The sequence below is a fragment of the Leucopleurus acutus genome, assembly GCF_964270905.1.
Source record: "Leucopleurus acutus genome assembly, chromosome: 5".
In the NCBI taxonomy this organism is placed as follows: domain Eukaryota; kingdom Metazoa; phylum Chordata; class Mammalia; order Artiodactyla; family Delphinidae; genus Leucopleurus; species Leucopleurus acutus.
This window is the reverse complement of record NC_139147.1, coordinates 114,794,907-114,822,808: the sequence shown is the minus strand read 5'-3', so window position 1 is coordinate 114,822,808 and position 27,902 is coordinate 114,794,907. Positions and strand designations below refer to the sequence as shown.

The 27,902-nt window shown below is 40.2% G+C and overlaps 2 protein-coding genes across 4 annotated transcripts in view; one reads left to right on the top strand and one right to left on the bottom strand.

Annotated features, from left to right (window-relative positions):
• RNF13 (ring finger protein 13) overlaps positions 1-17,149 on the top strand; it is a 138,805-nt gene extending 121,656 nt beyond the window's left edge. For both annotated transcript variants that reach the window (XM_082839206.1, XM_082839207.1), the window contains 2 exons: positions 15,408-15,488; positions 15,762-17,149. In XM_082839206.1, coding sequence (XP_082695332.1) covers positions 15,408-15,488; positions 15,762-16,126 — 446 coding nt within the window. In that variant the 3' untranslated portion in view covers positions 16,127-17,149. The remainder of the gene's footprint in view (positions 1-15,407; positions 15,489-15,761) is intronic.
• Positions 17,150-19,994: 2,845 nt separating this feature from the next.
• PFN2 (profilin 2) lies at positions 19,995-26,559 on the bottom strand. 2 transcript variants are annotated; one of them, XM_082839108.1, is made up of 3 exons: positions 26,400-26,559; positions 24,036-24,228; positions 19,995-21,351 (listed from the first exon to the last, which is right to left on the bottom strand). In XM_082839108.1, the coding sequence occupies exons 1-3, from the start codon at positions 26,529-26,531 to the stop codon at positions 21,254-21,256; spliced, it is 423 nt and encodes a 140-aa protein (XP_082695234.1). In that variant the 5' UTR covers positions 26,532-26,559; the 3' UTR covers positions 19,995-21,253. The 2 variants fall into 2 exon arrangements, with proteins under 2 accessions (XP_082695234.1, XP_082695235.1); XM_082839109.1 differs by lacking the exon at positions 19,995-21,351 and adding an exon at positions 21,569-21,673.
• Positions 26,560-27,902: the final 1,343 nt, after the last annotated feature.

Genomic DNA, 27,902 nt, shown 5'->3' with positions numbered 1-27,902 from the left:
TTTTTTAAAGGTGAATTTTTAAAATTTTGTTTATTTTTTTTGGCTATGTTGGGTCTTCGTTGCTGCGTGCAGGCTTTCTCTAGTTGTGGCGAGTGGGGGCTACTCCTCTTTGCGGTGCACGGACTTCTCATTGCCGTGGCTTCTCTTGTTGCAGAGCATGGGCTCTAGGTGCACGGGCTTCAGTAGTTGTGGCATGTGGGCTTCCGTAGTTGTGGCACACGGGCTCAGTAGTTGTGGCTCATGGGCTCTAGAGCTCAGGCTCAGTAGTTGTGGTGCACGGGCTTAGTTGTTCCACAGCATGTGGGATCTTACTGGACCAGGGATCGAACCTGTGTCCCCTGCATTGGCAGGTGGATTCTTTTTTTTTTTTTTTTTTTGCGGTACACAGGCCTCTCACTGTTGTGGCCTCTTCCGTTGCGGAGCACAGGCTCCGGATGCATAGGCTCCACAGCCATGGCTCACGGGCCCAGCCTCTCTGCAGCATGTGGGATCTTCCCAGACCAGGGCACGAACCTGTGTCCCCTGCATCGGCAGGCGGACTCTCAACCACTGCGCCACCAGGGAAGCCCTAAAGTTCTCTTTTATCTAGATGAATTTTTTTGGTATGCCTCGTTGTTCTGGCACCATTTTTAAAAAGATTATCCTTTCTTTCTTGCTCTGTTGTCAGAGAGCAGTTGACTATATTTATGTGCTCTATTTCTGGGCTTTTTATTCTGCCCCATTTATCTGTATGTTTTTCACCAGTTCCATATTGTGATTGTGGTAGCCTTATAGTTAAGTATTCAAGTGAGGAAGGATAGGGTCTACTCAGGAACTCCCCCGGTGTCTGCATGTAAGACTGCAGCCTCTCTGGAGCTGTAGTAAATTGTGATACTGGAGCTTCTATCTAGTGTGTGTCTGTGGTACTGCAGACCCTAGTGCATAGTTTATCATCTTTGTTCTCAGAGACCCCCAGTCTGGCACCCCATTCTTGTCAGTACTTGGATACATCAAGATAGAAACTGCTCCCTTGGGCAGCCCTTCTAAAATTCTGACATTGGGCATACATTCTATACCTTTCCCTTACCAGGTAGAACACAGGAGTTGGGGGTTACCTCCCAGGGGAGAGAGGTTCTGGTGTAAGAGAGTGGACAGTGTAATGAATTTTCTTAGCGGGCTTTGATGTTGTTGGCTTCACCCTTGCCTTTGTTGCAGGAACCTTTTAACTGTTTTCTGGATTTCTCAGAGAGGCATTTGGTCTGTTTGTTAATGTTAAGTCTCCATGGTGGCAGGCAGACCCAGGGCAGGCTTCCTGTTCTGCCATCTTGCTGACATCACTCCTCTCCTTCACTTTTGAAGGATAATTTTGCAGGGTACAGGATTCTAGGTTGGTGGGGGGGTTTTCCCCTCAATACATTAAATATTTTACTTCACTCTCTTCTTGCTTGTCTGGTTTCTGAGGAGAGTCAGGTGTAATTCTTATCTTTGTTCCTGTAAAGGTAAGGTGTTTTTTTCCCTCTGGCTTCTTTCAAGATAATTTTTTTTTAATCTTTGATTTTCTACAGTTTAAATATGATATGCTTAGGTTTCATACTTTTTGACATTTCCCTGCTTGGTGCTCTCTCATCTTCCTGGATTTGTGGTTTTTTGTCCTACATGAACGGGGAAATTCTCAGTCATTTCTTCAAATATTGCTTCTGTTCCCTCTCTCTTTCTTCTCCTTCTGGTATTCCCATTACACACATGCTACACCTTTCTTTTTTAGTTGTTCTGCAGTTCTTGGGTATATTGGGTTTTGTTTTGTTCCACTGTTTTGCTTTTCAGTTTTGGAGGTTTCTGTTGACATATCTTCAAGCTCAGCGATTCTTTACTCACCTGTGTCCAGTCTACTAATGCGCCCATCAAAGGCATGTTTCGTTTCTGTTTATGTTTTTGATCTGTAGCATTTCTTTTTAACTCTTTCATAGATTTTCCATCTCTCTGTTTACTTTACCTCGATCTGTTCTTGCATATTGTCTGCTTTATTCATTCGAGTCCTGATCGTATTAATCAGAGTTGTTTTGAATTTATGCTCTGATAATCCTGACCTCCCTGCCGAATCTGAGGTTGGTTCTGATGCTTGCTCTTTCTCTTTAAACTGTGTTTTTTGCCTTTTAGTATCCCTTGTAATTTTTTGTTGGAAAAGTGGGACATGATATTCTGAGTGAAAGGAATTCCATTAAGTAGGCCATTGGTGGTGTGGTGGTGAGATGTGGGGGACAGGAAGCATTCTATAATCCTATGAGTAGGTCTCAATCTTTTTGTGAGCCTGTCGGCTTTGGGCTGTGAACTTCACAAGTGCCTTTCGGTTTTTTCCCAGCCTTTAGTGTGACCTGATGGCTGGAGAGGTTGGAGTTGGGTTTTTCCCTTCCTCCATGTTGGTTAGACTCTGATAAAAACCCTAATAGGTTATGATAGTTTATCCTTGAGGGCAGGCTTGTTAAGAACAGAATGCCCTGGCATAGTTGAAAGTGGCTGCTTTTCTCCTCCCCTTCCAGAAGCCCAAGGGGATTTTCCTCCACCATTCACTGTGAGAACCTGGTAGAGCACCACAAGATAAAACTCACAAAAAATGTTCAGGCTCCGCTGGGGTTTTAAACTCTCAGACTTGTACACACTGAGCCTCTAGCAGTTCATCAATTACAGTTCAGTTTTTCCTACCCTGGTACTGGTTCCTGTGAAGTTTCTGCTCAGGGGTTTCTGCTCTGATAAGTTGTGATTCTCTGTATCTACCTGTCTGTATCTCCAGTGTGGGGGGCAGTAGTTTGCCCTGTGAGTTCATTTCTCTGATGGATCTAAGAAGAATTATTGATGTTTCAGTTTGCTCAGTTTTTTACTTGTTATGGCAGAATCATGACTTCTGCTTCTCACGTGCGAGACCAGAAAACTTCCCCTAGAGTTTTAAACTCTCAAACTCATCTACACTGAGCCTCCAGCAATTTATCAGTTACAGTTTACGATTTTCTACCTGGTGCTGTTTTCCAGTCTTTTGCTCCTGGGCTTCTGCTCTAGTAGGGTGTGATTCTCTATATCTGCTAATCTGTCTGTCCAATTCGGGGGGGAGGCAGTTTTCTCTGTGACCTTAGTCGTTCAATAGATCTAAAAAGAGCTGTTGATTTTCAGGGTTTTTTTTAGCTTTTTCCTTGTTGTGAGCTTTTTCCAAGATCCTTAGGTGCCACACCAGAAACTAGAAGTCTCCCCTTTGCCCTTCTAGTTCTACTACTACTTCTGCTTCATACCACCTTGGTTGTAGGTGTGTTTCTAGATCATTTATTTACCTAGGAGCGAAACAGCTGAGTCATAGAGTATGTATATCATCAAATTTACTGCATAGTGCCAAGTTAATCTCCAAAGTGTTTATACCAATTTGCCATCCTACAAGAGGTAAATGAGAATTCCTGTTACTTTACACATTTCCAGGTCAGTCCAGTATTCTTAGAAATGTTTAGGCCTGATGAGATCTACCTGTCTTTCATGAGGCCTTCATTTAGTTTAGTGCCAACAAAATTATTTGTTAATATTATTTTTGATATATAAAGCTGCTTTTAAGAAATACTTTTAAGTATTAAAGTATTAATACTTTTAAGTATTAAAGTATTAATACTTAAGTATTTTAAGAAATACTGCCCTTAGTAACTTATACCTTAACTTGTATGGTAAATTCCAGATTTAAATATCTATTCGTGCATTCAGTAAATATATACTGGGCACTTGCTGTGCTCTGGACACACTGTTCTACCTAAACATTGGGGATGCAGTAGTGAGCATAAGTCAAAAAGGAACTGTCGTTCCAAGTTTTAACAAAAGATCTCACACTGGTTTCTTTAACTATTGAATTAATAGTTTAGAGAACATTTTGACTTAATGCATCTTTTTGTGAATTCCTAATACATGAATGAGCTGGGTCTCACATTTTTAAATTATTTGTTATTAGTCTACATCTTGAAGATATTTTTCTTTGCATAGGTTGTATTATTTTTTAACTTTCAAGAAACATTCATACCTAGCATGGCACTTACTTAGCAGGAATTCAGATATTTGCTACTTGCTCCAAATTATAATTAAGTCACAAACCATTTAAATTCAGTTATCCTAGTCCTAAAAATATTAAACTTTCCAGCAGCTGGTAGAGTTCCGAACCTTTGCTAATATGCCCTCTTTTGTATCCACTGACAGTAGTTTTCAATTTGCACAAAAGACTTGACAGTGTAGAACTTTGTTCTCAGCATACCTATGATCATTTCATTGTAAGCCAAATTATGAGAAATTTAGAACCAATCACTGGATGAATTTTTTAGAAGTGGCAGACTAAACACATTTTGATAGTTGTTATTGTCTGTGAAAAAGTCCAACTATTTTGTCCTAATTATGAAAAGGATAAAATCAAGATGGTTTCCACATGAACATAGCATTGGAGACCATTTAAATTTTTTTAAAAAGTTAATCCTTTGCCCAAAGCCTTAACCTTGAATTTTTTTTCTTAGTCCAGATGCTTGGCACTACACAGTTTGAAAGTATGAAAAGCCTGTCAAGTTCATCACTGTCAAAGGATAATGATAGTGTTGAACACTGATGTTCTCTATGCCTTTCAAGTGTAAAGACTGAAATAATCCAGTTTATCCAAAAGAAATCCCACCCACTTTTTCTTACTTGTGGGAAGTTATCTCACCAAGAACTCTCAATCCAGGCTGCAACATACGATTGTACAGGTTGTACATTGCACAACTCTGGGAGGTTTTCATTCATTCTTCGTTATCAGAGATTTTTATATTTGTGATAACAATTATTTGAGGGGCAAAGAGCAATAAAGTACCTTGAGGAAGTGTTGCTTTTTTTCTGATTTGCTTCAGGGTGTCATTGAGCCAGTAGAATTTTTGGTGTGAACATAGAATGATTGATGTAGTGCTGTAGCCATCTTAACAGTCTGCTATGCAATCACCCAAATCCCAAATGCAGACACATTTACAGGACAAATGATCCATTTCTTTAACAAATAAGGTGTACAAAGAGGGCAGGGCAGTTTTAGATTAAAAGAGACTTACAAGTCATCAGCCAGATGCAATGTTTGGACCCTGTTTGGATCCTAGTTTGAATAAACTATCTGCAAAAGGACAGTTTTAAGACAACTGAGGACATTTGAGTATGCCTTGGGTATTGGATGATATTAAGAAATTACTGTTCATTTTGTTAGGTGTGTAATAGTATTGTGATTACAAATTCTAAAAATCCTTATCTTTTAGACATAGATACTAAAGTATGTGTTGGTAACATGATATGTCTCAGAGTTTCCTTTAAATGTTGATACTTCAGGGAAAAAAGCAGAGGAAGTTATCAGATCTAACAAAAATAGTAGAATATTGAAAAACTGTTGAAACTCAGTGATGGTACATGAGGTGGTATAATGGTATGTATCATTATACTTTTGTGTATGTTTGAAACTTTTCTAATTTAAAAAAAGTAAAAGAAAGAAAGAAACTACCTACTCTCACTGGATCTTATGTCCAAAGGGAAATCCAGTAGAAGTCAGTGAGGAATGTTAATTATTTTACCTCTTCTCCCGGTAGAAATCATTCCATTTTAGGAATTATAGACAGCTCTAAAACTCCACTAGAATCACAAGTCATTTCCTTTCCTATAGCTGGTTCCTAGGCTTCCTTCTACCCCAGGTAAACTTTAGCAATTCGTATCAAAGCTATACTAGTTGGAGGGGTGGGTTTATGTAAGTGATGTAAGTAGTTCTTATGAACCCCACAGCAGTGAGGAAGTTAACTTTTAGAGGATCAGCAAAATGATACAGTGGAAAGAATACAGGATATGGAACCAAAAGACTTGGTTCTATTAGTGATTAAATGTGTGACTTGAGCACTTAACCTACCTCTCTGATAACACCTGCTGAAAGTACCTCACTAAGATATGAGAAGAAAGTAATGCAAAATCATGTCTTTTCAAATACAAATTATTATGGACCCATACTAAGCAAGTGTAGTCGCATGCTAGCCATAAAATCTATGCAATTTCACCGGCCAGCTTAGATGTTCAGGATGCCTTAACTTCTGAAGAAAAAGAAATCTGAAGTTGTTATATAAGTGTCTCCTTTGTGTCCTACTGGATTATTTCTTACAGTTACTCTGAATTATACTTTTTCTAACTGTAAAATTACATTTTTTTAATACTCCGTGTTATGGGAAATGTTTTCACATGTATTGCCTCATTTGGCTTCTTTATCCATGACCTATTGTATGACTTTTTATTTAAAGATGTTTTCTCCCAAATGGTATTATATTGACAAATTTTCATAGGCTGATCATCCTCTAAGACTTATTTTACTAATTTAGAAATGTTTATTAAACGGTTTCATGGTGGCTACGCTCTGAAAGAAGCAATAAAGAATTATTTTATAAAGTTAGGTTACAGTCTCTGCCCTCAAAAAAAAAAAGGTATGTTGTGGTTCAGATAGTCTCAACTTTTTTGTGGTTCAGATAGTCTCAGCTTTTTTCTGCTTTCTGCCTCCCTGGAACTGACACGTGCGACTCACTGCCCTCAGTAACCCCCCTTCTTCTGCGCCGTGTTTCCAACCCTGGATGCCTGTGGGTAGGGTAGGCACTCAGGAGCGCAGCTACAGTCAGTCACCAGTCTTTTCAGTCCTCTTCTTCTGTGAAGTAGGAATCTCCTTTGCTGCCATTTACCCTTTGGATCACTGCTTGCTTAAAATGATAGCACACGTTTGAGAGCTTTCTGTGTGTCAGGCACAGATCTATGGGTTTTATCTCAGGTTATTATCTCCTTAGCCCTTGCCTTTTCCTAGTGAGCTATTTCCTGGCGGCTTGCATACTTTATATCCCGCCTAGACCTTTCTCCTAAGCTCCAGTTCCACATATCCAGTTAACTAATAGACATCTCTGCCTGGATACACAGTCTTCAAATTCAGTATGTCCAGAACTGCTTTTCCTTTTCGCATTTCGTCAGCATGTATTTGACCAGCCATTGTGCTTGGTGTTAGAGATAGCAGCTTACTGTCCATAATTATATACAGTAAGAGAACTTCTGTGGTTTATTCTGAGCCTCATTTATATGTAAGAATAAAGTCAGACTTACACTTTAGCACGGCCTAGGGACCTCATGGTCTGACCCCTGCTTCCACCCCCAGCCTCACCCTCTGTTCACTTCCTTGCATCTTACATTCTAGCCTGAGGAACTGCCTCCTGTTCCCCCACCCACATACTTCTGTGTAGCTTTTTTGGAGTTTTAATTCCTTTCCCTGCTTTTGTTAACCTTGAAGTCCCAGTTCTTCCTCTAAGCTCTGCCTTAGTATAGTTCATGGTATTTGCCAAGTAAATGTCAATATGTATCTGTTTTTGTAATGGACATTTTAGAAAACTTACCAAGAAATGTGACCCTCATTCTCAAGGAATTTCCAATCCAGTGGAGATAGGGCAAATGTAATTTATATATATTTCCATAGAAAGTATGACTTTCCATCACAAAACAGGTATCCCCCGCTTTTTGAAAGTTTGCTTAATGCCACTTTGCTTCTTTGAAAGACCTATGTTTAGTACCTGTTTTTGCTAAAAGACAAAGAAAGAAATCCAAAGAGGATTTTCGCTTTTATAAAAAAAGGGTGAAAAGCAAAACTAGTGTTCAGCCTTTGTTTTGCAACGAGCTGTTGTAGAGGGCAGCATGCACTCCGAGCATTGAGAATGGCACCCCCAGCTCCTTCCCCTGGAACTACACTCAACATCTCAGCATCAAGCCAGTGTGAACTGTCTCTGTGAGCATCTGTGCTTTATCTCAACTTATGTGCATCCGTTAGCAAAATGTGTCCTAAGGTAACTGCTTCTTTGTGCCACGTTGGCTTATGAAAGTTTTCATAAAACTCTACTTTCAGATAGCAGGGGAAACCTGTACTGTATTTCTTGTATTACAGTAAAGTGTGTGGTCCAGAAAGAGTACTCCATCTTTTTTTTTTTTTTTTTTTTTGCGGTACGCGGGCCTCTCACTGTTGTGGCCTCTCCTGTTGCGTAGCACAGGCTCCGGACGCACATGCTCAGTGGCCATGGCTCACGGGTCCAGCCGCTCCGCGGCATGTGGGATCTTCCCGGACCGGGGCACGACCTGTGTCCCCCGCATCGGCAGGCAGACTCTCAACCACTGCGCCACCAGGGAAGCCCCCCCAATAGTGTCTTTTCCTCCTTAGTTTTTCTAAATTCAGTTTAAGACTTGATCCTAGTTCTTCTCTAAGCACTCTTCTCCAATATCTCCTGGTACAGTGAACTCTTCTTTTCTTGGATATCTTCTGCTTATCAGTAGACACAGTATCGAATATTGCCACTGTGCAAACATTATACTCCTTATAGTACTTTGTTGTATATGGTCTTCTGGTGTCCTAAGAGTTGGCCAGAATATTCAACATTGAAGTAGGAAGGCTGAGGCCAGACTGATTGAGGCCAATCAGTCAGGATCTATATAGAATTTATCTACATTATTAGCTTTTTGTACTTAGATCTGTCTGATTAGGTCCTCTGATTAGCAGTTGGAGGCAGAAGTCAGGATTTCCTGGGAATAACTTATGTAGTTATTCATACATTAATTACGTCAACAAATATTTACTGAGTACTTTTACTATGTGCTAGGCACTGTTCTAGGTGGTAGGGAAACAGCAGTAAATAAAACGGAAAAAAAGACCTCGTGCCTTTGTGGAGCTTTGCGGGGCAGACAGACAAGGAAAGCAGTAACGTCACACAGCAATAAGTGCAACGAGGAAAACAAATGATGAGTGACGGGGGAGGGGCGGGATGCTGTTTTAGATAAGACCAGGAAGAAGACCTCTCTGAGAAGGACACTGAACAGAGATCCAAATGAAGTGAGAGATTAAACAGTGGGGGGAAGGGGGAGGGGAGAACACTGCAGGCAGAGGAGGGAACCGCAAGTACAGAGGCTTGAAGGCAACAGTGTGTTTGATTTATTCAGGGAGCAGTAAAAAGAGCACGTAACTAGAATATATGTAGTGGTCTATAGAGAGAGTTGTTAAGAGATGAGATCAGAGAGACACATGGGGAGCTAGATCGTGCCATGGTAAGGACTTGTGATTTTATCGTGTCATGGTAAAACTTGGATGGGTTTTGTGCAGAAGAATGACATGCTAAGATTACTGTGGAAACGGATCCCTCACGCTAGTGAATGGAGAGCAGACTAGGGGTTGACAGTGAAGCAGGGAAGAGTCCATGCGGCAGGTTCCATGTGAGAGGTAGATGCTTGTTAACTCTCCATCAGGAAATGAACAAATGCTTTGCGGCATTTGTTATTCTGCTTGTATTTATTGGGAGCCTACTCTATACTGGGCACAGTATTAAATACTAGGGACATAATGGTGAGTAAAGGACATAGTCCATCTCCTCATACACTAAGAATCTATAACCAGAGTTCAGTCCAACCAGCGGTAGTTGATGTTTGTTCTTTGTTGAACTATTTCAAGGGAAAATGTACTGACTTTACTCTTAAAAAGCAAATCAGAAAAGGGAATATCCTCAGTTCCTCTAAAGGAGTACTTTTTATAATGGCCACAAAGCAGTAAAATGAGGTTGCAAGTTGGGTAGAAGTTACTGTTACGGCTGTGGCTCCTGTGAGATCACGGTATTCCTGAGTTACTTGAAGATGAACTATTTTATTATCTCATGCCCGAGGTCTGCACTGTAGTCTTGAGATGGACTGAAGGGGATTGAGAGAGTTGATCCTTAGGTTGGTTGGTATCATGGCACTCTTGACCTTTATCATTTGCCTGTAGCTGTGATTTCTATAGAGAACTGTACCTTCAGTCTCCTAACTAACTTCTCACTGAAGAAGTCAGTGTAATTTATACTAAATGAATTAATCGGTATTAGATTGGATTGGAATGGACATTGCACCCAACTAAAAAAAACTGATAATCTTGTAAGCATATAACACACCTATTATTTAGTATAAAAGCAAACCATGCACCTTGCATAAATGATCTCATTTAGTTCTCAGAGCAGCACAATTAGAAAAGTATTGTCATGACCATTTTATAGAAAAAGAAAGTGAGACTCAGAAATGTCAAGTAGGGACTTCCCTGGTGGTCCATTGGTTAAGACTCTGCGCTTCCAATGCAGGGGGTGCGGGTTCGATCACTGGTTTGGGAACTGAGATCCCATGCATGGGGCATGACCAAAAAAAAAAAAAAAAGTAAATTACCTGAGGGTGCATAGCTAGGTAAGTAGCAGGGCTCTTGACTCCAAACATTGGGCTTGTAAATATTACCCAACCCTGTCTTTCCTCTTCAGTCACTACCATTTCAAAATGAAATCAGTTGCCTCCTAGATTTAATCCTTACCATTCCCCTTCTCTAATCCTCCTCTCCCCACCGCCACCTGCACTTACCCTCTCCTCTTCAATTCACTATGTCAAAGAGAAAGAACATTTTTGAGAAAAAAATAATTTCCTAAAGGTTCAGGTCTACCAGCAGTAGAGTCTGACAGACATGGGCTGGAATTCTAGATCATCCATTTTATTGGCTGTGTGACCTAGTACAAGTTACTTAACCTCTCCATACATCCCTTCATGTGTAAATGTGACTAAAAACTTACTTCGTAAGGTGGGTGGGGAGATTTAAATCAATATGTGAAATATGCTTATAACAGTGCCTGGCACATAGCAACAGCTCAGCATTGCTACAGCTCAACAAATGATAGCAATTATTATAAAAAACAAAACAACCCCTTAAGTAACAATCATAAGTAAAATATTAGTGCCATCAATATTTAGTCCATAAACATTTCTTTTATGATGAAAAAGTAGAAGATTGCCAAAATAATGAAGCAGCTTAAAAGTATGTAACTTTATATTACTCTTGAAATTTCTTCCCAGTAACCATAAATTTGAGCCAGTTGTATTTTCGTTTTAGAGTATTTTGGTTATCATGAGACTTGACATCTAAAGTAAAAAGAAAGAGGTATATTTGTTATGCATTTTAGTGTACTCTAATGGTTTTGACAAAGTATGTATAGATGTTAGAAAGACAAAAAAATCCCAATTAATTATTGCAGTTTTTCATAGTTGTAGACACAACTATGATTGAAAAGATGAAGGGAAGTGTAGAATATTTCTGTGGGTACTCATCACTCCCAGTGAGTCACAGCACCAAACCGTGAAGTCCTAAAAGAATTCTTACAGGTTTAGAATATAGTGGAAAAGTTAATGTTTATGTTAGGGGAATCTGTAACATTTTGGAACTATTTACCAACAAACCAAAAAGAATTTGGCATTTGGAAGTCTTTCATAGGCATAGTCTGTAATCAGACCCACAGAAGTCAGCAACTTGAGGCCCTGGCACAAGTGAAATATCTGTAAAGGCTAGCTGGCACTCTTATTCATTTACCGTACTGTGGGAACGTGACCATCTTAAATCTTCCTGTCTTAGTGATCCTCATCTTTGCAACTTGTTCAGAAATGTTTGTGCTGATTAACACTTAAATGTTTTAAATACTGATTTAGCCATTTCTAGCACATATAAAATAGTAATAGCCTTTTATTTTCTTGCTTTTGAAGCCACCAACTTCGTTATAAATTTATTCATCACTCGTTATGGTCCTCAAAAATAGCTCTTCAGTTGAAATTGTGGTTTCCTGAGTTTCCTGTACCAGCTAACACATTTCTCCAAGTCTATAACCGTAAGGACTGGTTACCACATACCATGTTTCATAGCAGATGAAAAATCCTTATGTTTTCACTTAATAGTCCCCCAACTGAGTATTTAAGGTAGTCTCTGTGGGAGCTGTTTCCCTACCCCATTAGTATGTGAAGGAGCCAGATCCCTGAGATGTAAATGATAAAAAAGTGGGGTTTTGTATTTGAAGTTTTAAGTTACCAACTTTTTTCTTTTACAGCTTATCATTGAGGTTTTCCAAGATAATATGTGTAGAAGGAGAACGATTTTCATTTCAGAGATTGAAAAAAGGAATATAACATTTTATAGCAGATTACAGAAAAATGGGGCAATATTTAATTTTTATAATTTTTTATTTCTTAAATCTATCTATGAAGACATGCCTGATTTTTATTATTGCATTTAACTGCCTTTAACCTTAAAAGTAAATATTAGTTCCTTTGCTCAGGGTTTAAAAATAATCAGGGGGGCTTCCCTGGTGGCGCAGTGGTTGAGAGTCCGCCTGCCGATGCAGGGGACACGGGTTCGTGCCCCGGTCCGGGAAGATCCCACATGCCGCGGAGCGGCTGCGCCCGTGAGCCGTGGCCGCTGAGCCTTCGCGTCCGGAGCCTGTGCTCCGCAACGGGAGAGGCCACAACAGTGGTACCCGCGTACCGCAAAAAAAAAAAAAAAAAACTGAATTAAGCTTTACATCAATTTGTATACACTATTACTAGATTATTTCAAAGTAGCTTATTTTTTTAATTGAGGTATATTTGATTTACAATATTATATAATTTTCAGGTGTACAGTACAGTGACTCACACTTTTTAAAGGTTATACTCGATTTGTTACTATAAAATATTGGCTGTATTCCCTGTGCTGTACAATATATCCTTGTAGCTTATTTATTTTATACCTAGTAGTGTGTACCTCTTAATCCTCTACCCCTATCTTCCCCTCTCTCCTTCCCTCTCCCCACTGGTAACCACTGGTTTGTTCTCTATATCCATGAGTCTGTTTCCTTTTTTGTTATATTTGTTTTAATTTTTTAGATTCTACATATAAGTGATATCACACAGTGTTTGCCTTTCTCTTAGTTCACTAAGTATAATATCCTCCAAGTCCATCCATGTTGTTGCAAATGGCAAAATTTCATTGTTTATGACTGAGTAGTATTCCATTGTATGTATGTACTGCATCTTCTTAATCCATTCATCTCTTGATGAAGTTAGGTTGCTTCCATATCCTGGCTATTGTAAATAATGCTGCTATGAACATTGGGGTGCATATATCTTTTTGAGTTAATGTTTTTGTTTTCTTTGGATATATACCCAGGACTGGAACTGCTAGATCATTTGGTAGTTCTATTTTTAGTTTTTTGAGAAACCTCCGTACTGTTTTTCACAGTGGCTGCACCAACTTACATTCCCACCAACAGTGTAGGAGGGCTTTTTCTCCACATCTTTGCCAACATTTGTTATTTGTGTTCTTTTTGATGATGGCCATTCTGACAGGTGTGAAGTGATAGCTAACTGTGGTTTTCATTTGCATTTCTCTGATGATTAGCGATGCTGAGCATCTTTTCATGTGCCTGTTGGTCATCTGTATGTCGTCTTTGGAAAAATGTCTATTCAGGTCTTCTGCCCATTTTTTTAAATCGTGTTTTTTTTTTTGATGCTGAGTTATATGAGTTGTTTATGTATTTTGGATATCAACCCCTTATCACTCATAACACTTGCCCATATTTTCTCCCATTCAGTAGTTGTCTTTTCGTTTTGTTCATTTTTGAAGTCTAGTTCCTTTTTTAAGTCATCTTTGGAAATAGTGATTTCTCTTTCTATACCTATTTTTATGTGCAATTTTTTGTCATAACATGGCTAAATGCAGGTGCACACCTGACTTTCATATTAGTTTGTTCAAGACTGAAAGAAAGCCAGTGTGGCTGAAGCATGAGTGAAGGGGGGGTAAGAGTGGTGTGCGATGAGATGGGTGATCTGTATATCAGATCATATTCAGCTATATGAAGGCCGTGACAAGGAGCTCAGATTTTATTCTAAGTGAGATGGGGGACCATTTAAGTAGGACTGATGTGATGTGATTGGAAGTTTTAAAAATATCACCCTGGCTGCTATGGAGAGAAACCATATGGGGCAGGAATAGAAGGGTAGGAACAGAGGAGGCTCTTAACAGTAATCCAGGCTACTGGACCAGCATAATTGAGGAAACAAGAGAAAAGGGGACAGATTGAGGATGTTTTACAGATAAAAGTTTACAGGACTTGGTGATGCTGAATGTAAACTCTAAGGGAAAGAAGCATCAAGGACATGCCCAGGCCTGATAGTCAGTTCATCCTACTGCAGTGGCTGCCTTAAGTCTTGAGTGCTTCCTATTCTGATGGGTTGGTGCCTTTGCTGTATCTGACGACCCAAGGTTTTGGGGAAAAACGAGGGAGGAGCAGGCTTACAGGGGAATATCAAAGTTCTGTCCACTTACATATTATAACATTCCTAGATTGATGAGACTTAAGTGTCTTGATGAAAATTTTCTGAAACAGTATTCAAATAACAATATGAATAACGTTCCAGATAGAAGCATTTCCATATTGTTGCACATAACAGACATGAATCTCACCCTTCCTGCAGCTTCTGAACATCTGTCCACTAGTGAATTAGCTAAGTCTTTGTCTGGCAGGCACATTTTCTTTACCACTGCACCACCAGGGAATGCGTTGTGTTCATCCAGCCTGTGTATCCAGACAGTGCTTTATTTCTGACAAGCCTCCAATGTGGTTGCCCTGAGTGTGGGATAGGCAATGACTTTAACTGTCTTTTGTTTATAAAGGTGATCAGCTCAACAATAAGGAATTAAAAAGGCAGTGATATTAATAACAAACACCAGGGCTTCCCTGGTGGTGCAGTGGTTGAGAGTCCGCCTGCCAATGCAGGGGACACGGGTTCGTGCCCCGGTCCGGGAAGATCCCACATGCCGCGGAGCGGCTGGGCCCGTGAGCCATGGCCGCTGAGCCTGCGCGTCCGGAGCCTGTGCTCCGCCACGGGAGAGGCCACAACAGAGAGAGGTCCGCGTACCGAAAAACAAAACAAAACACCACCATTTAGTGAATACCTCTGTGCTTGGCCCTTTATCTCATTTTATCCTCACAATCCTGCAAGGTAGATGGAATCTTTCTACCGATAAAACAACTGTATGTTAAAGGCTAAGTAACTTGCCAAGCACCACAAAACTCATAAATGTTGGAAGAGATTTGAAGCTCAGTATATCTCATTCTAAACGTTTTTATTCACTAATATGTATTTTTTAATTTGAGTATGTTCTAATATGCTTCCATTTTTACTTAAACGACTCAGAGACCTTAAGATATCTAAATAGTGAAATTTTGTCATCTTTGGCATAAAATATTTCCACACTAGCATCTGAATAGTTATATAAAACTAATGAATTATTAAAATCTTTTGCAGAGGTAATCAAGGTAAACAAATTTGACATCCATTTTTAATTTCTTATTGTAGGTAAAAGGTTAATTATTTAATTTAAAACTTCAGGTTCCTGAACTTGAACTTGAAGCAGCTCCCTGATCTGAGAGAAAACAAAGAGGTATCATTTAAAAGATAAATCAGAAGGCATTTAAAATAAGTGACTGAGGAAGAACTTGAAAAGTTAAGAATACTCCTCTACATGTTTTAATTAGTTTTACTATTTTCTGTCATAGGAGATGAGTATGATGTATGTGCCATTTGTTTGGATGAATATGAAGATGGAGACAAGCTCAGAATCCTTCCGTGTTCCCATGGTATGAATAATTACATACTGCTTTGAATTTCTGTATAGAGTAATTTATACTTAGGTTCAGTATTAGAGAGACAGGAGATAGTTATTAGCACACCATAAGCCAGGCCCTGTACTAATCAGTGATCTCATTAAGGGATGGAGCAGTTTATAAAAATTTGCAAGCTTTTCTTCTCTTGTTCCTATGATACATATAGATCAGAACATGAATAAACATTAAAAATAATGTTCTCAACTACAGTATACTACCTAAAAGATGTATATTTTGCTTCAACAGCTTATCATTGCAAGTGTGTAGATCCTTGGCTAACTAAAACCAAAAAAACCTGTCCAGTCTGCAAGCAAAAAGTTGTTCCTTCTCAAGGCGATTCAGACTCTGACACAGATAGTAGTCAAGAAGAAAATGAAGTGTCAGAACATACCCCTTTACTCAGACCTTTGGCTTCTGTCAGCACCCAGTCATTTGGGGCTTTGTCGGAATCCCGCTCACATCAGAACATGATAGAATCTTCAGACTATGAGGAAGAGGACAATGAAGATACCGACAGTAGTGATGCAGAAAATGAAATCAATGAACAGAGTGTTGTGGTCCAACTGCAGCCTGATGGTGAACAGGATTACAACATGGCAAACACTGTTTGACCTTCAGAGGGTATTGGGTTATTTCCCTTTAAAATGTTTATTTAGGCATATAGTGGTTTTGCTCCCTTCAGAGATTTCTGTAGAAATAACTTATTTTTTAGTATTCTACAGGTTAATCAAATTACTGAAACAGGTTTTTTTGATCTGGTATTTATCTGCAGGAGTGTACTTCGTTTCACTAATAACTAATATAGACTGGTGCTGTAACTCAAGCATCAAATCAACTCTTTTGGAATGAAATATAGCCAAAACATTAAAAAAAAAATTCCTCACTATAGCTTACAATTAAAACCTAGATCACAGTATGCAACTGTTTCATGTTTTTACACACAAGGTCAGTGCTGTGGCCACCTAGCATGAGCTAAGCCAACCCCCATCTCCATAGAGTTACCTAAAGCTGTTGAGCTGGAATATGCTTGTTCTGGCGTTTCTGCCGTCATTAAGTGAGAGGCGACAAGGTAAGTTAGCATTTTTCTTCCTATCAATCAGCACCACGGAGACGCAAAGCTGTCTTTTTCCTTTCTATTGCCAAGTAGTCTTATCCTGATAGGAACAGTCTGTACTAGGGCAGATTGCAAAAGGGTTTTTTTTTTTTTTTAAGGTTTTTAATACTATAGTGTTATGTATGAACTTGACTTATTGGCTAATGCCTCTGGACTTTACTTACTGAATTTCAGTATCCTTAGAGATTTTGTGTTGTTGTGATCAAAGGAAAAAGAAAATGCTGTATAAAAATACCAGACTTCAGTAACTGTTAATACTCAGATCATATACCTCTTAATAAAGAGCATCTTATGCTAATTCGCCCTGCTAAACTATGTACAGAGGAAATTGTTCAAGTATTGGATTTGCAAATATTGCTTAATTTTAACAGAACTAATGATGTATTTAAACAATGTATTATGAAAAGCTAAATTATACATTATTGTAACTATGTAGAAAATATAGACTTATGTATAATCAAAATGTTAAGAATTTTTATATGGCCTTGTATGAAGGGAGTTTGAATGTTAATAAACACGTTTTCCACTTTAAGAACTGGCAAATATTTGTTCTGCTATAGTATTACCTACATTAACCGTATTTATATGCACAGCACTTTTTAACGGTACAATGATTAAGGTAATTTAGGTTAGATAGATAAATGCACATCACCTTAGAATTTTCTACAAAGGAACTGCTCACAAGCAATTAAGGTAATCCCCCCAAAAGTTAAAACTGCAGCCAAAATCATTCCAACAATAGTGTGTATTACGGTACCTTCTTGCAATGATACATCCCTTAAAGTAGACTGCTGTACCGCCTCGAAAAGGTAAACATCTAGATGTATTTGTATTGACATGGGAAACTGACTGATTGATAGTGAACAAAAGCATATTCGAGAATAGTTAAGTATACTAGTTATATTAGCCTTTTGTTGTAAAAAGAAAAATTTTAATAAATTTTTAAAAAGTGTAACACTATTTGGGGCAGTTTCACTTTTTGAACTTTTTTTAAAAAATTCTTATAAGCAACAACAAAAAATGAGTTATTTCCACTTAGGAAAATCAAAAGTTGAATTCTTCATCATACTCCCACGCCCACCCTGCTCCACAGAAATAAAAACACGCCTGAGAAACAGAGTTTTAGTTTACTATGGTAGTTAAGCCAAAGCTATGGAATTTGACACACTTGTATGATCCTAACTTTTCTAAACCTGTTTGGTCATTTGTGTTAATTTCATTTATCCTAAAGTAGGGTGTCAGGACAAAACACTGAGCTCAGTGCCTGGCACATAAATATAAGTAATAGTTTTTATAATTATTAAAGTAAATAATAAAAACATCATACTATTTTTTTTTAAGAGGGAAAAAGTTAAAAGTCAGTGTAACGTGTATCAGATGTTCTATTCCCTCACTCTTTAATCCACAGTTCAAATCAAGGACCTGGTTCCTTCAAATTTAAGTTACGAGTTTTTCTGAGGCAAAAATAATTTTTTTTTTTGAAACTCCAAACTCTTAGTTGTTAATAATATATATACTTAACAGCACTGTCTAGGACTGTTACTAGTTCTCTTAATAGTCATTTGAAATCTCTTATAATTTCTCTGGTATAACTATACAGCTTTTTAATAAGATGTTGAATAAAATTAAAATCCCACTTCTATTAAAAAATATATTCCTAATTTAAAAATTTTCCGATTTTAGAAGTATAGTCACCTGGAAACTTACCTGAGAGAAAAGTTTATATTTTGCCTTCAGAAATCCATATGTAAAATACATTATATACTGCATACATTTATCCTATTATATAAAATTCATTGGTGAGCATTTTCTTATGTAATTCTTTAATGACTATTTTATCTTTTGGACATACAGTCATTTATTCGACCCATAACCCTGCAAGTTAAATCTTGTAGTTTTCCAAGTTTAGTTATTCTAAGTAATGCTGTGGTAGTGACATTCTGCTATACGAATTTATATAGCTCCACTTCCTTAGGTTAAATTCCTAGAACTAAATACACAAAGCAAAGACACATGTATATATTTTCATAAGTGTCCTTCAAGTGAAATTGTGGGAAGGGGGCCAACGACTAGTTTCATTCATTATTTTAATGATACAGTTGCCCTCTACCATCTTCTACTCCCCTTCCCACACCTCCAGCATTATACACAGTCCCCTCACCTACTTACTACAGGTTCATTCAGTAAGGGTTTCACAAGTGTGGTCACTGCTTTCTAATTAGTTACCCTAACAGTTCTTTACAACTAAAGTATAAATGTATATATTACCATAAAATCATAAATCATCACAACCCAACCACCAGATTTTCATTTGACCCACCTCCTGTTCCTAACAAGGATCTTGTAACAGGTCAAGAAGTTTTATTGTTGTTTTACAATTCTAAGGTATGCCCAGCTGTCAAAGTAGCCCCAAATCCATATCTTCCATATCTTTACATCCCTGTATGGACAATCAAATTCAGAATTGACAACACTGTCAAAGAAAAAAAATTTAATTATGCACAGTATATTTTAAGTAAGGCAAAGAGATTAACTCCCATTCCCTAGCCCACCCTTTCCCAAAGGGGTAGCATACAGTTCACTTAAAATGGATCAAGGCCGACCTACTGTTTCTAAAGGGACTTCTGGAATCTTCATCTCCAGGGTAGAAATCCAGAGCCCAGAATCTGCATTATAACCAGCTCCCCCAGTTTTGCTTAGACCCACCAGCTTTTGAACTTGGAGCTTCTGCTTGACAGTTTGTGATAATCATTTATCTGAATAGTATTAAACATATTTACTAAATTTCAGTACATCTCAGGGAACTTACAACATCTGGGATTAAACTATTACCTAGTCATAGTTAACATGTCACTCCACAGACAGAAACGGCAAGACATCCCAATTATCTTTTATGCTTTTTAAGGAATGTCTTCCCTTATGTGAGAGTCCCAGCTGGCTGACTTCGGCCTGCCAACATAGCCTCCAAATTGAAAGAAGTTATGTGACAGTTCAACACAGAAGAATCCACAATGCAGAAACCCTTCTTGGTATTGGGCCCCTTTCTGCTCCATTAGATTTCACATCAAGAGACCAGCAACAAGACAAAAATATTTAATTTCTAGTGGTTAAGTCAATTTTTGCCTCATAAGCCTGAAAATGAGCCTGAAATAACTACAAGCCATTTTTAATAAAGCAAAGCCTACTGAAAATAAATTCCCAGGCACTCATTTTATGATAAATACTAAAGGAAATGGAGTAGGCCATTAGCTGAATTTTTTTTTAAATTTTATGCTTGTAGCAGAGTATATTCCCATTGTATCAAAAATCAACTGTAACAGTAAGCTAACAATTTATATAAACAACAGGAGTCCAGAATATTTGGTTGGAATAAATTTATTTCATCTGTCTGTAAACAAGGTGTTTAATAGTTATGGCATTTTTTTAAATGCATATTAAATCAGATGAGTTAGACTGTATCCCAGATGTAACAAAGTGCAGGGAAAGAAATGGACAAATCAGCAACAAGATTTGTTTTTAAATCTGTACATTATCCACAAGGCCCAAACAACAGAAGCAAATACTAGAATGTCCCTAAAGTAGTGCCATTCGAAAGAAACCTTTAAGAGGTCATTTAAAATCCATCTCACAATAGCAACAGTTCATTTTAACAATAGTATGGCACAGAATACATATGAAAAAAAATTCATCACAAGACAGCCAAGTCCACAATAATGCAACTTCATATAAAAACTCAAGCTGCAAATAAAAATTGGTCCTATGAAGAACAAACTGGACACACTCCAGATGGTTATGTTGGGATACCAGATGTCCATAATGGCAGCCTTTTACAATTTTACTAAAGAGTAGAGCTGGTGTGCAAAGAAAAAGACAGGAACAAAAATGTGAGCTATTGCAATGATGGAATGTCCCTGGGGATTCAATCAGTATGGTTACTGTAAGGTCATGGGAGGAAGTGCCTTTGCTCTTGTTTTGCAGTTGCACTTGTCATTATGTCCTGTAGACACTATGAAAAAAGATTTGTCTTTACTCAAGTGCAACAGCAATACTAAAAGCAAACTACTGTAGCTCTCAATAGCTCATCAACAAAAGGAATATTAATTGGTTAAATAAACCAGGCACTGCATAAAAGAAGGTGGAAGCAAACCAAATACCTATGTGCGAAGGGAGGGGGTGGGAAAAGAGGAGTGAAGGAAAGACGCATGCACTTTTTCCTCCCAACCATGCGCTACAAAAGGAAGACTAAATGAGCTAAGTAAATGCTCAAAGTGCTGAAAGACACTGATCAAATTAGAGATTGTACAACCGGCACCTTGCTTAATATTAACTTATTTTAGTAATCAATATCCCATTAATTGCTAAGACAAAGTGATGCCCAACTTGCAATGCCCCCTCCCCCCAAATTTCAAGGTATCATGCAAATCATTACTGTGCTGCAATTATGTTGCCAGATAAGGTTGGTTACATACAGTGGTTAACATACAAATGATCCATTGGGCAAAAAGGAATCATGACATTAGAAAATAGGTAAAGAAAAATTAGCTACCATCTATAGTCTGGTAGCACTGTGACCATAATTGGGGTGGTGATGAAGACAGTTGCTAGGTAGATGGGGAGAGGCTGCTTACACATCAGACCTCCTCAGGTATAAAGCGAGTTCATATGCTTTCTTGTTAAGTGTGCCTCCGTGGACACCTTCCTTTCCCATGACTATAACCAATGCTGGAGTACACAAGGAAACAAAACAAAAGTGAACAGAATTATTTAAGGGGGGGAGGGCAGAAAGAAAGACACCTTTCCCCACCAACAGAGGGATACAAAGGAGACACAGGTTCATACCCCATCACCCTGCATTGCTAATAAAATTTCCAGAATTAAGACTCAAGCTTACAGCTAGGAAAGTTTAAGAGCAATTTTTCCCTAATACTTAACAGTCTGCCTAGCAGCTAGAACCCAGAGTCTCTCAAGTATTTTGCCATTGAGTATGCCTTCTTATTCAATCCGCCTCCATGGACCCCTTCTTTTCCCATTACAAAGACCAAGACTGAAAGAGAAAGAAGAAAAGTGTTTCAAAAGAAGTGTTAATCAAGAGAGTCCCATAAGTTTTAGCAGACAGAACCCCATTAGTAAGTTACATTAAGTTAGTTTTCCATGAACAACGAAGCACTGAAGTCAGCCAGGTCTCCAAAAAGGAGAACTTTCAAACTAGTAATGTGCTGAAAACATTTTGACTATTAACTGTATCTTGGAAGTCCAATCAGTGCAGCTGCAATGCTCTATAAAAATATCTTTACACTAGCTAGGGAAAAAGAAGTGTGATCATTTATCTTTTTTAATTTTTATTTTATATTGGAGTATAGTTGACTTACAGTGTTGTTTTAGTTTCAGGTGTACAGCAAATGATTCAGTTATACATATAGATACACCTATTCTTTTGCAGATTCTTTTTCCTTTTAGGTTATTATACTGAGTAGAGTTCCCTGTGCTATACAGTAGGTCCTTGTTGATTATTTATTTTCTATATAGTAGTGTGTATCTTTCAATCCCAAACTCTTAATTTATCCCTCCCCCACCACCTTTCCCCTTTGGTGACCATAAGTTTGTTTTCTAAGTCTGTGAGTCTGCTTGTTTTGTAAATAAGTCCTTTATATCATATTTTTTAGATTCCACATATAAGTGATATCATATGATATTTTTCTTTCTCTTACCCCACTTAGTATGATAATCTTTAGGTCCATCCATGTTGCTGCAAATGACATTATTTCATTCCTTTTAATGGACATTTATCTTTTATATAGGGCAAAAAACTTCTGATTAGTCTGACAAATACATATTAAACTGGCCCCCAAAAAATAAACTTAAAAAAAAAATTAGGTAATTATTTACTTATAAAATTCTCCCCAAATTTAACTGCTTGATTAAGTACCAACTATTAAGTCTTACCAGTGGGGCTAAATGTATCTATTATTTCCAGAGGAAAACCAAGACCAAATTTTAAATAGCATTTTCAGTGCCATTCATGAAAGGACAAATTAAAAGTACCAAAGGCCTGTGCTTACTATATCCTCTCTGTGTTAGCTTTGTTTTTAATTGAGTCTAAAATCCTAAAATAGATTTACTATTTCCAAAAACAGGTTCTTCTAAGATGTAGTTCAAAGGTCTATCGTGAAAATATTAACATATGTACATATGTCAGATGTTATATTCACTGCCACTAGATGTCAGTAGTGCTGTATGGTATGAAAACATTCTCGTTTTTTACGTCACATGGTTGATGCTTCTTTTTAATATATTTATCTGAGCTCAGGTAATGTTTTAGAGATTTATCTACTATTTCACAGTCATCTAATTTTCCTATAGAGAAATACTCATAAGCATCAACTCACATCAGAACAAGAGTAACCTTTAGGACAGTCACAGGGAGTTGGTAGGACCACTGCAGTAAATTATGGCTCAGAGTAGCTTCAAGTTTCTTCCCATGGTAGATGTGGTCTTAAAATTAGATGTGCCAAGTCTGCTGTATGAGGCTACATAAGCCCTCTTTATTTACAAAACATTTACAGAGGTTAACACATTTAAATGTATCTGTAAATCAACTAGATGTCATAATAAACCTCAGTTTTAAAAGTTGCTTTCAAAAAAGTAGTGAGATTTATTTAGTACAGTAAGAATTTCTGCAATGTTGACAATAGTCAGGAAACACCAGAATTTCTGGACCAGTATATAAATGAAATATAATTTCCTACTTTTTGAATAAATCAGACACACTTAGTCTTTGAAAATATTTTAGTAAGTGGAAAACTTACTTCAAAACCCTCATTCTAATTATTTCTCTCTTCCCCAGCAATGTTTCTAATAGAAATATGAGCCAATATTAACTCTTCCTTTTTTATGCTGAATAGTGAACGACTAAAATGTGAGCAAGAAAGGAAGAGATCCAAAGGTCAAAGACCCAAAGGGACTAAAGTAACCAATCTGAATGATTTAACAATCTGAATAACTAACAGCTGAAGAGACAAATTGATTTTTTTAACTTTTTATTTTATATTGGAGTAGTATAGTTGATTAACAATGTTGTGTTAGTTTCAGGTGTACAGCAAAGTGATTCAGTTATCCATATAGAAGAGGCAAATTTAGATGTTCAGTTTACTAAAGTTGAAACTGAAAAGATGATATGAACATTCTATTTGAGAAGAAAGTCAGGATCTCAGAGGTTAGGTTGTGTATGCAGCTGCTGCAAAGGAAGTATATCTACAGCAGTGCCTCCTTCAGTGCTGAGCAGTTCACAAAAACCACCTTAAGAGCCATTACGGACTCTTTTAACACTTTATTCAAAATGTTAAAGAGACTGATTAATCACTTGTAACGTGGCATGCAACTTTCAACCAAAAGTGTGCCTTGCTTACCTCTACCAGCTCTGCCGACGGCAACGTTGTATGTTGGCTCCCCACCTTGACTCTTTGTCCGGATGTCCATTGTGCAGTCACCATCCACGTATAGGCTATCTCTGATCACTGAGCACTTCTTTGCGCCAAGAGTCAAACCACTGGTAAAGAAACCTTCCCGGTCTTTTCCTACAATCATATCTATTTCTACTGGCTGTCCCCCCACCACCCCCCACCCAAAAAAAAAAAAAAAAAGGAAAAGAAAAAGAGAGAAAAGAAAAAAGTTGTAGTTAATTCCTTTCCTTGGTATAACAGCAAAGACTGCCAAGTTTGTACTACCCCTACAAGACATCCACGTTTCAACAATGTAAAATCAAGTTTCAGTCTTTTCTAAAAAATTACTTAATCCTACATGGTGACATGTTTTATGTCAGTCAGTTGATTAGATTTCACAGTTAAGAGTGTAGTCTGGTAACTAAAACCAGTCTACGCAAAGAATCTCTAGTTGTTAGTTGACACTAGATAAACTGCAAACTTAAGAGTTATTTATAAACTGTTTCAAATCAGGTGGTACCTGAAGTACTTACGTAATGGTAAAGATTCACCTAAAAACTTTCAACAGAAGCTTATCTATCATAATCAGTCACGTTACAGTCATGTAGCGTCAAATTTAAAGTTGTTTGAAAGTCTCCTAAAATAACGCCCATGCTTGGCAGACCTGTTCACTTCTACTCGCTTCAAACAGCTTGTAATATCCCCCATAGTATTAATATGAACTTCAAGCCCTAGACTTCAGCGCATCCCCAAATTCATATTTCCCTCCTCTCTATTATTCTAGCCGCTTACTCCTTTTTCTCTGCAACTTCCCTTACCCTACCACCTCAGTAATCAGTTTTCTTTCTGGGCAAACGCAAAGAGGATTCTGTCCGCAGCACTGCAGTAGGCAACGGTAAAAGAACAGAGAAAATGGAGGGAGACTGGGAAAGAAACTGAGGTAGCGACCAGAACCGGAAAGGAGAAAACGTGCATTCTAACATTCCATGAATAAGAAGGAAGGCGTCGCCCCCATCAGAACTGCAGAGTCATAGCAGGCCCCAGCCATTTCCAAGCACACTCCTGCAATCTTCCCGGCCAGACAGCGGGAACTCACACACAAAGACAAGAGGACCGCAGAAAAAAAGTTGATCACCAGATGCCAATTCTCTGTAAGAATTGTAGCCCACTGCGGTAATAGAAAACCTGAAAGTACTTGTATCAAGGACTGAGTTCTACACTGCTAGATCTTAAACCATGTTAAGCAGTACAAGCATAATTAGTAGCACCCATAATAGGGGGCCTGGATTTGGGCGTTTGATAGGAAGGGGGCGTGAAGCTTAAGAAATTAAAAGAATGGTGCTGTATTTGATATAATCGTCACAATTTTAGAAAGAGCCTTGTTTAGAAAGAGGCAAAACAATAAAGCAGCACTGGACGCTTAGTGACAATTATCCCCCAGACATGTGGCAACCGAGTCAAACCACCAAGTCACAAAAAAATCAGGCACCGTGAAGCATAAATCTGCATTAGTGCCTTTACTACCATTACTAAAGAGGGAGGGACTTGGAGAACTTAAGTGTCCCCTTGGTCTTCGCAGATTACTAAAAGCCCCTTTAAGCACCCCCTTTTTTGGAGCTATGTTGCGTAACTGGGGATAACGGTGTATTGATGAATCTCCATAGGAGGAGGAGAGAAATCAATGGCAGTTCGCCATCTTGGAGAATTAAAAAAAAAAAATCCTATGGAGCCTGAGCTGTAGTCGAGATTCACGAATCCACCTACGTTGTCGGTGTATATTTCTCGCAAGCCTCGGAGGCCTGGACACCGGCAAACCTCCGCCAAGTCGCCGCGAGGATCCCGGGGGCCGGGCAACCGCCGCCTCTCACAGCCCGCGGCGCGGGCGGCGCGCTGTCCCCGGAGCGAGGGGCGGCCCGGCCGCCGGAGGACCCCCGCCCGGGCCCAGCGCGCCCCGGCCCGGCCCCTCCGGTCCCCGCTTCCACCCCGGGACGTACAAAGCGAGCCTCAGGGCTTCCAGGGGACCCAGGAGGACCGAACAAGGGGAAAAGGGCCCCCACCCCCGAGCCGGCGAGTGCCCCCTCCCCCAGCCTCACCCGGACAGGCACTGGGAACGCCGGGGAGCCGGGCCGCCGCCCCCGCCAGTCAGCGCAGCCCCGCAGAGGGGGCGTCCCCGGGCCTCCGGCTCTCCGCCCGCCCGGCAGCCGCATCCTTGGCGCCGGCCGCCCCGCACACCTGCCGGCGCGGCCCTCCCGGTGGCCCGGCTCCGCGCGGCGGCGCCCCCACGGCCGGCCCCGCTCGGGTTCGGGTCCCCGGGCCACCGCCGGTTCTCACCGTAATGCTCTGGAAGACGCCCCCGGCTGTGGCTGCCCATACGTATTTGGCGTCGCAGTAGCCGACAATGGCGGCCTCCTGGCAGCAGCCATCGCACATCAGGTTATCCACGTAGCTCTGCCAACCGGCCATCTTCGAGCCCTTCGCACTGCAGCGGGGACGGCGAGGAGCAGCAGGCGCAGCGGCGGCGGCGGCGGCGGCGGCGGTCGCGGGCGGCGGCGGCGGCGCGGGTGGAGGCGGGGCGGGGGCGGGGAGGAGGCGGCTCTGCGCAGGCACCGACCGCCCCCCTCCCCGAGGAGCTGCGGCGGGAGGACGCTGGGACGGTGGTGAGGGACAAGCTGCGGGGCGCGCCCGGGCCGGCCGCCCTCCCGCCCGCAACCGCGGGACTGACTAACCAACGGCGGGAGGCTGCGGAGCTGCTGTACCACCGACTACAGCGGCGACTGCTCCTTACCACGGTTTCCACAGCTCTCCGCCGTTTCGGCGGGGCGTGCGCGAGCGCGTGCGTGCGATCCTTCCGCGGCGCGCCGACTCGGAGGGTCCCGGCGAGGGAGAGGGAGACTGAGCGGGAGGGGCGCGGAGGGATACCGTCCGGGGCAATCACAGCCGCCACGTGCGGCCAGCTAGACCCGGGAGCGGCGGCGTTGCTGTGGGTGGCTGAGTTTCGGACCCCGGGCCTGCAGAGAGGGCGTCTCCCTTGTCGCACTCCGCACCCCAGGGACGGCGGCTTGTGGGAAGCCTCGGAGTCCCTGCGTCCGGGCTGTGAAACGCCTCTGTTCTGCGTCCGGTAGCTGGGGATGCGGAATCTTGCGCCTAGGTGTCGGATTGCAGAGTTGCCCTGGTGACGGGGATGCGGAGCGTTTACTTCTCTTTGTGGTGGGGGCGGGCTGGTAGCAGGGTCGCCCACTCTCATCTTAAGCGTCCCCTGTGGGACCCTCTTCCCTGGACCCCTCTGCCTCTTGGCCACAAAGGCTACCGAGCGGGCGCGCTCCGACAACCTGAAATCAGAGCTGGCGTTCGTGGCTTTAAGGAACATTTCTGAGCTTTGCCGATCTTTCATTATTGTTTCATTTGGGTACCACGGGCCTCTCATTGTGTGGATTCTTTGACAGGAAGAACCCCTCTTCCCCTTAAGGTTGCTTACGTGTGGCTAAATTGCTCGTAAATTGCGAACAAAACAGATAGCAACCTATGTAAAATTATTGGTTGGTAACTGGGAAAGTTACTGGTGGGTCGAAGAAGTCGCTGAATATATAAAGAATTTTAAAATCTAAGAGTTCACTGTATGACATGGTAATATTTCTGCTCTCGAAGGGTGAAATAATTTCAGGACCCAGATCTCAGAATGGCTTGTATTTACAAGTTAAACCATGGGTGGAGTCCCTGTGAATCTTGAGTGTTCTTTAGTAACCTCTGGGCGTTATGACTAGACCGGGAATTAGGAGACGTCCAACACTTTCAAGTGAACAAAACGATCTGTCAGTCAAGGGAAGAGAGCGTCTC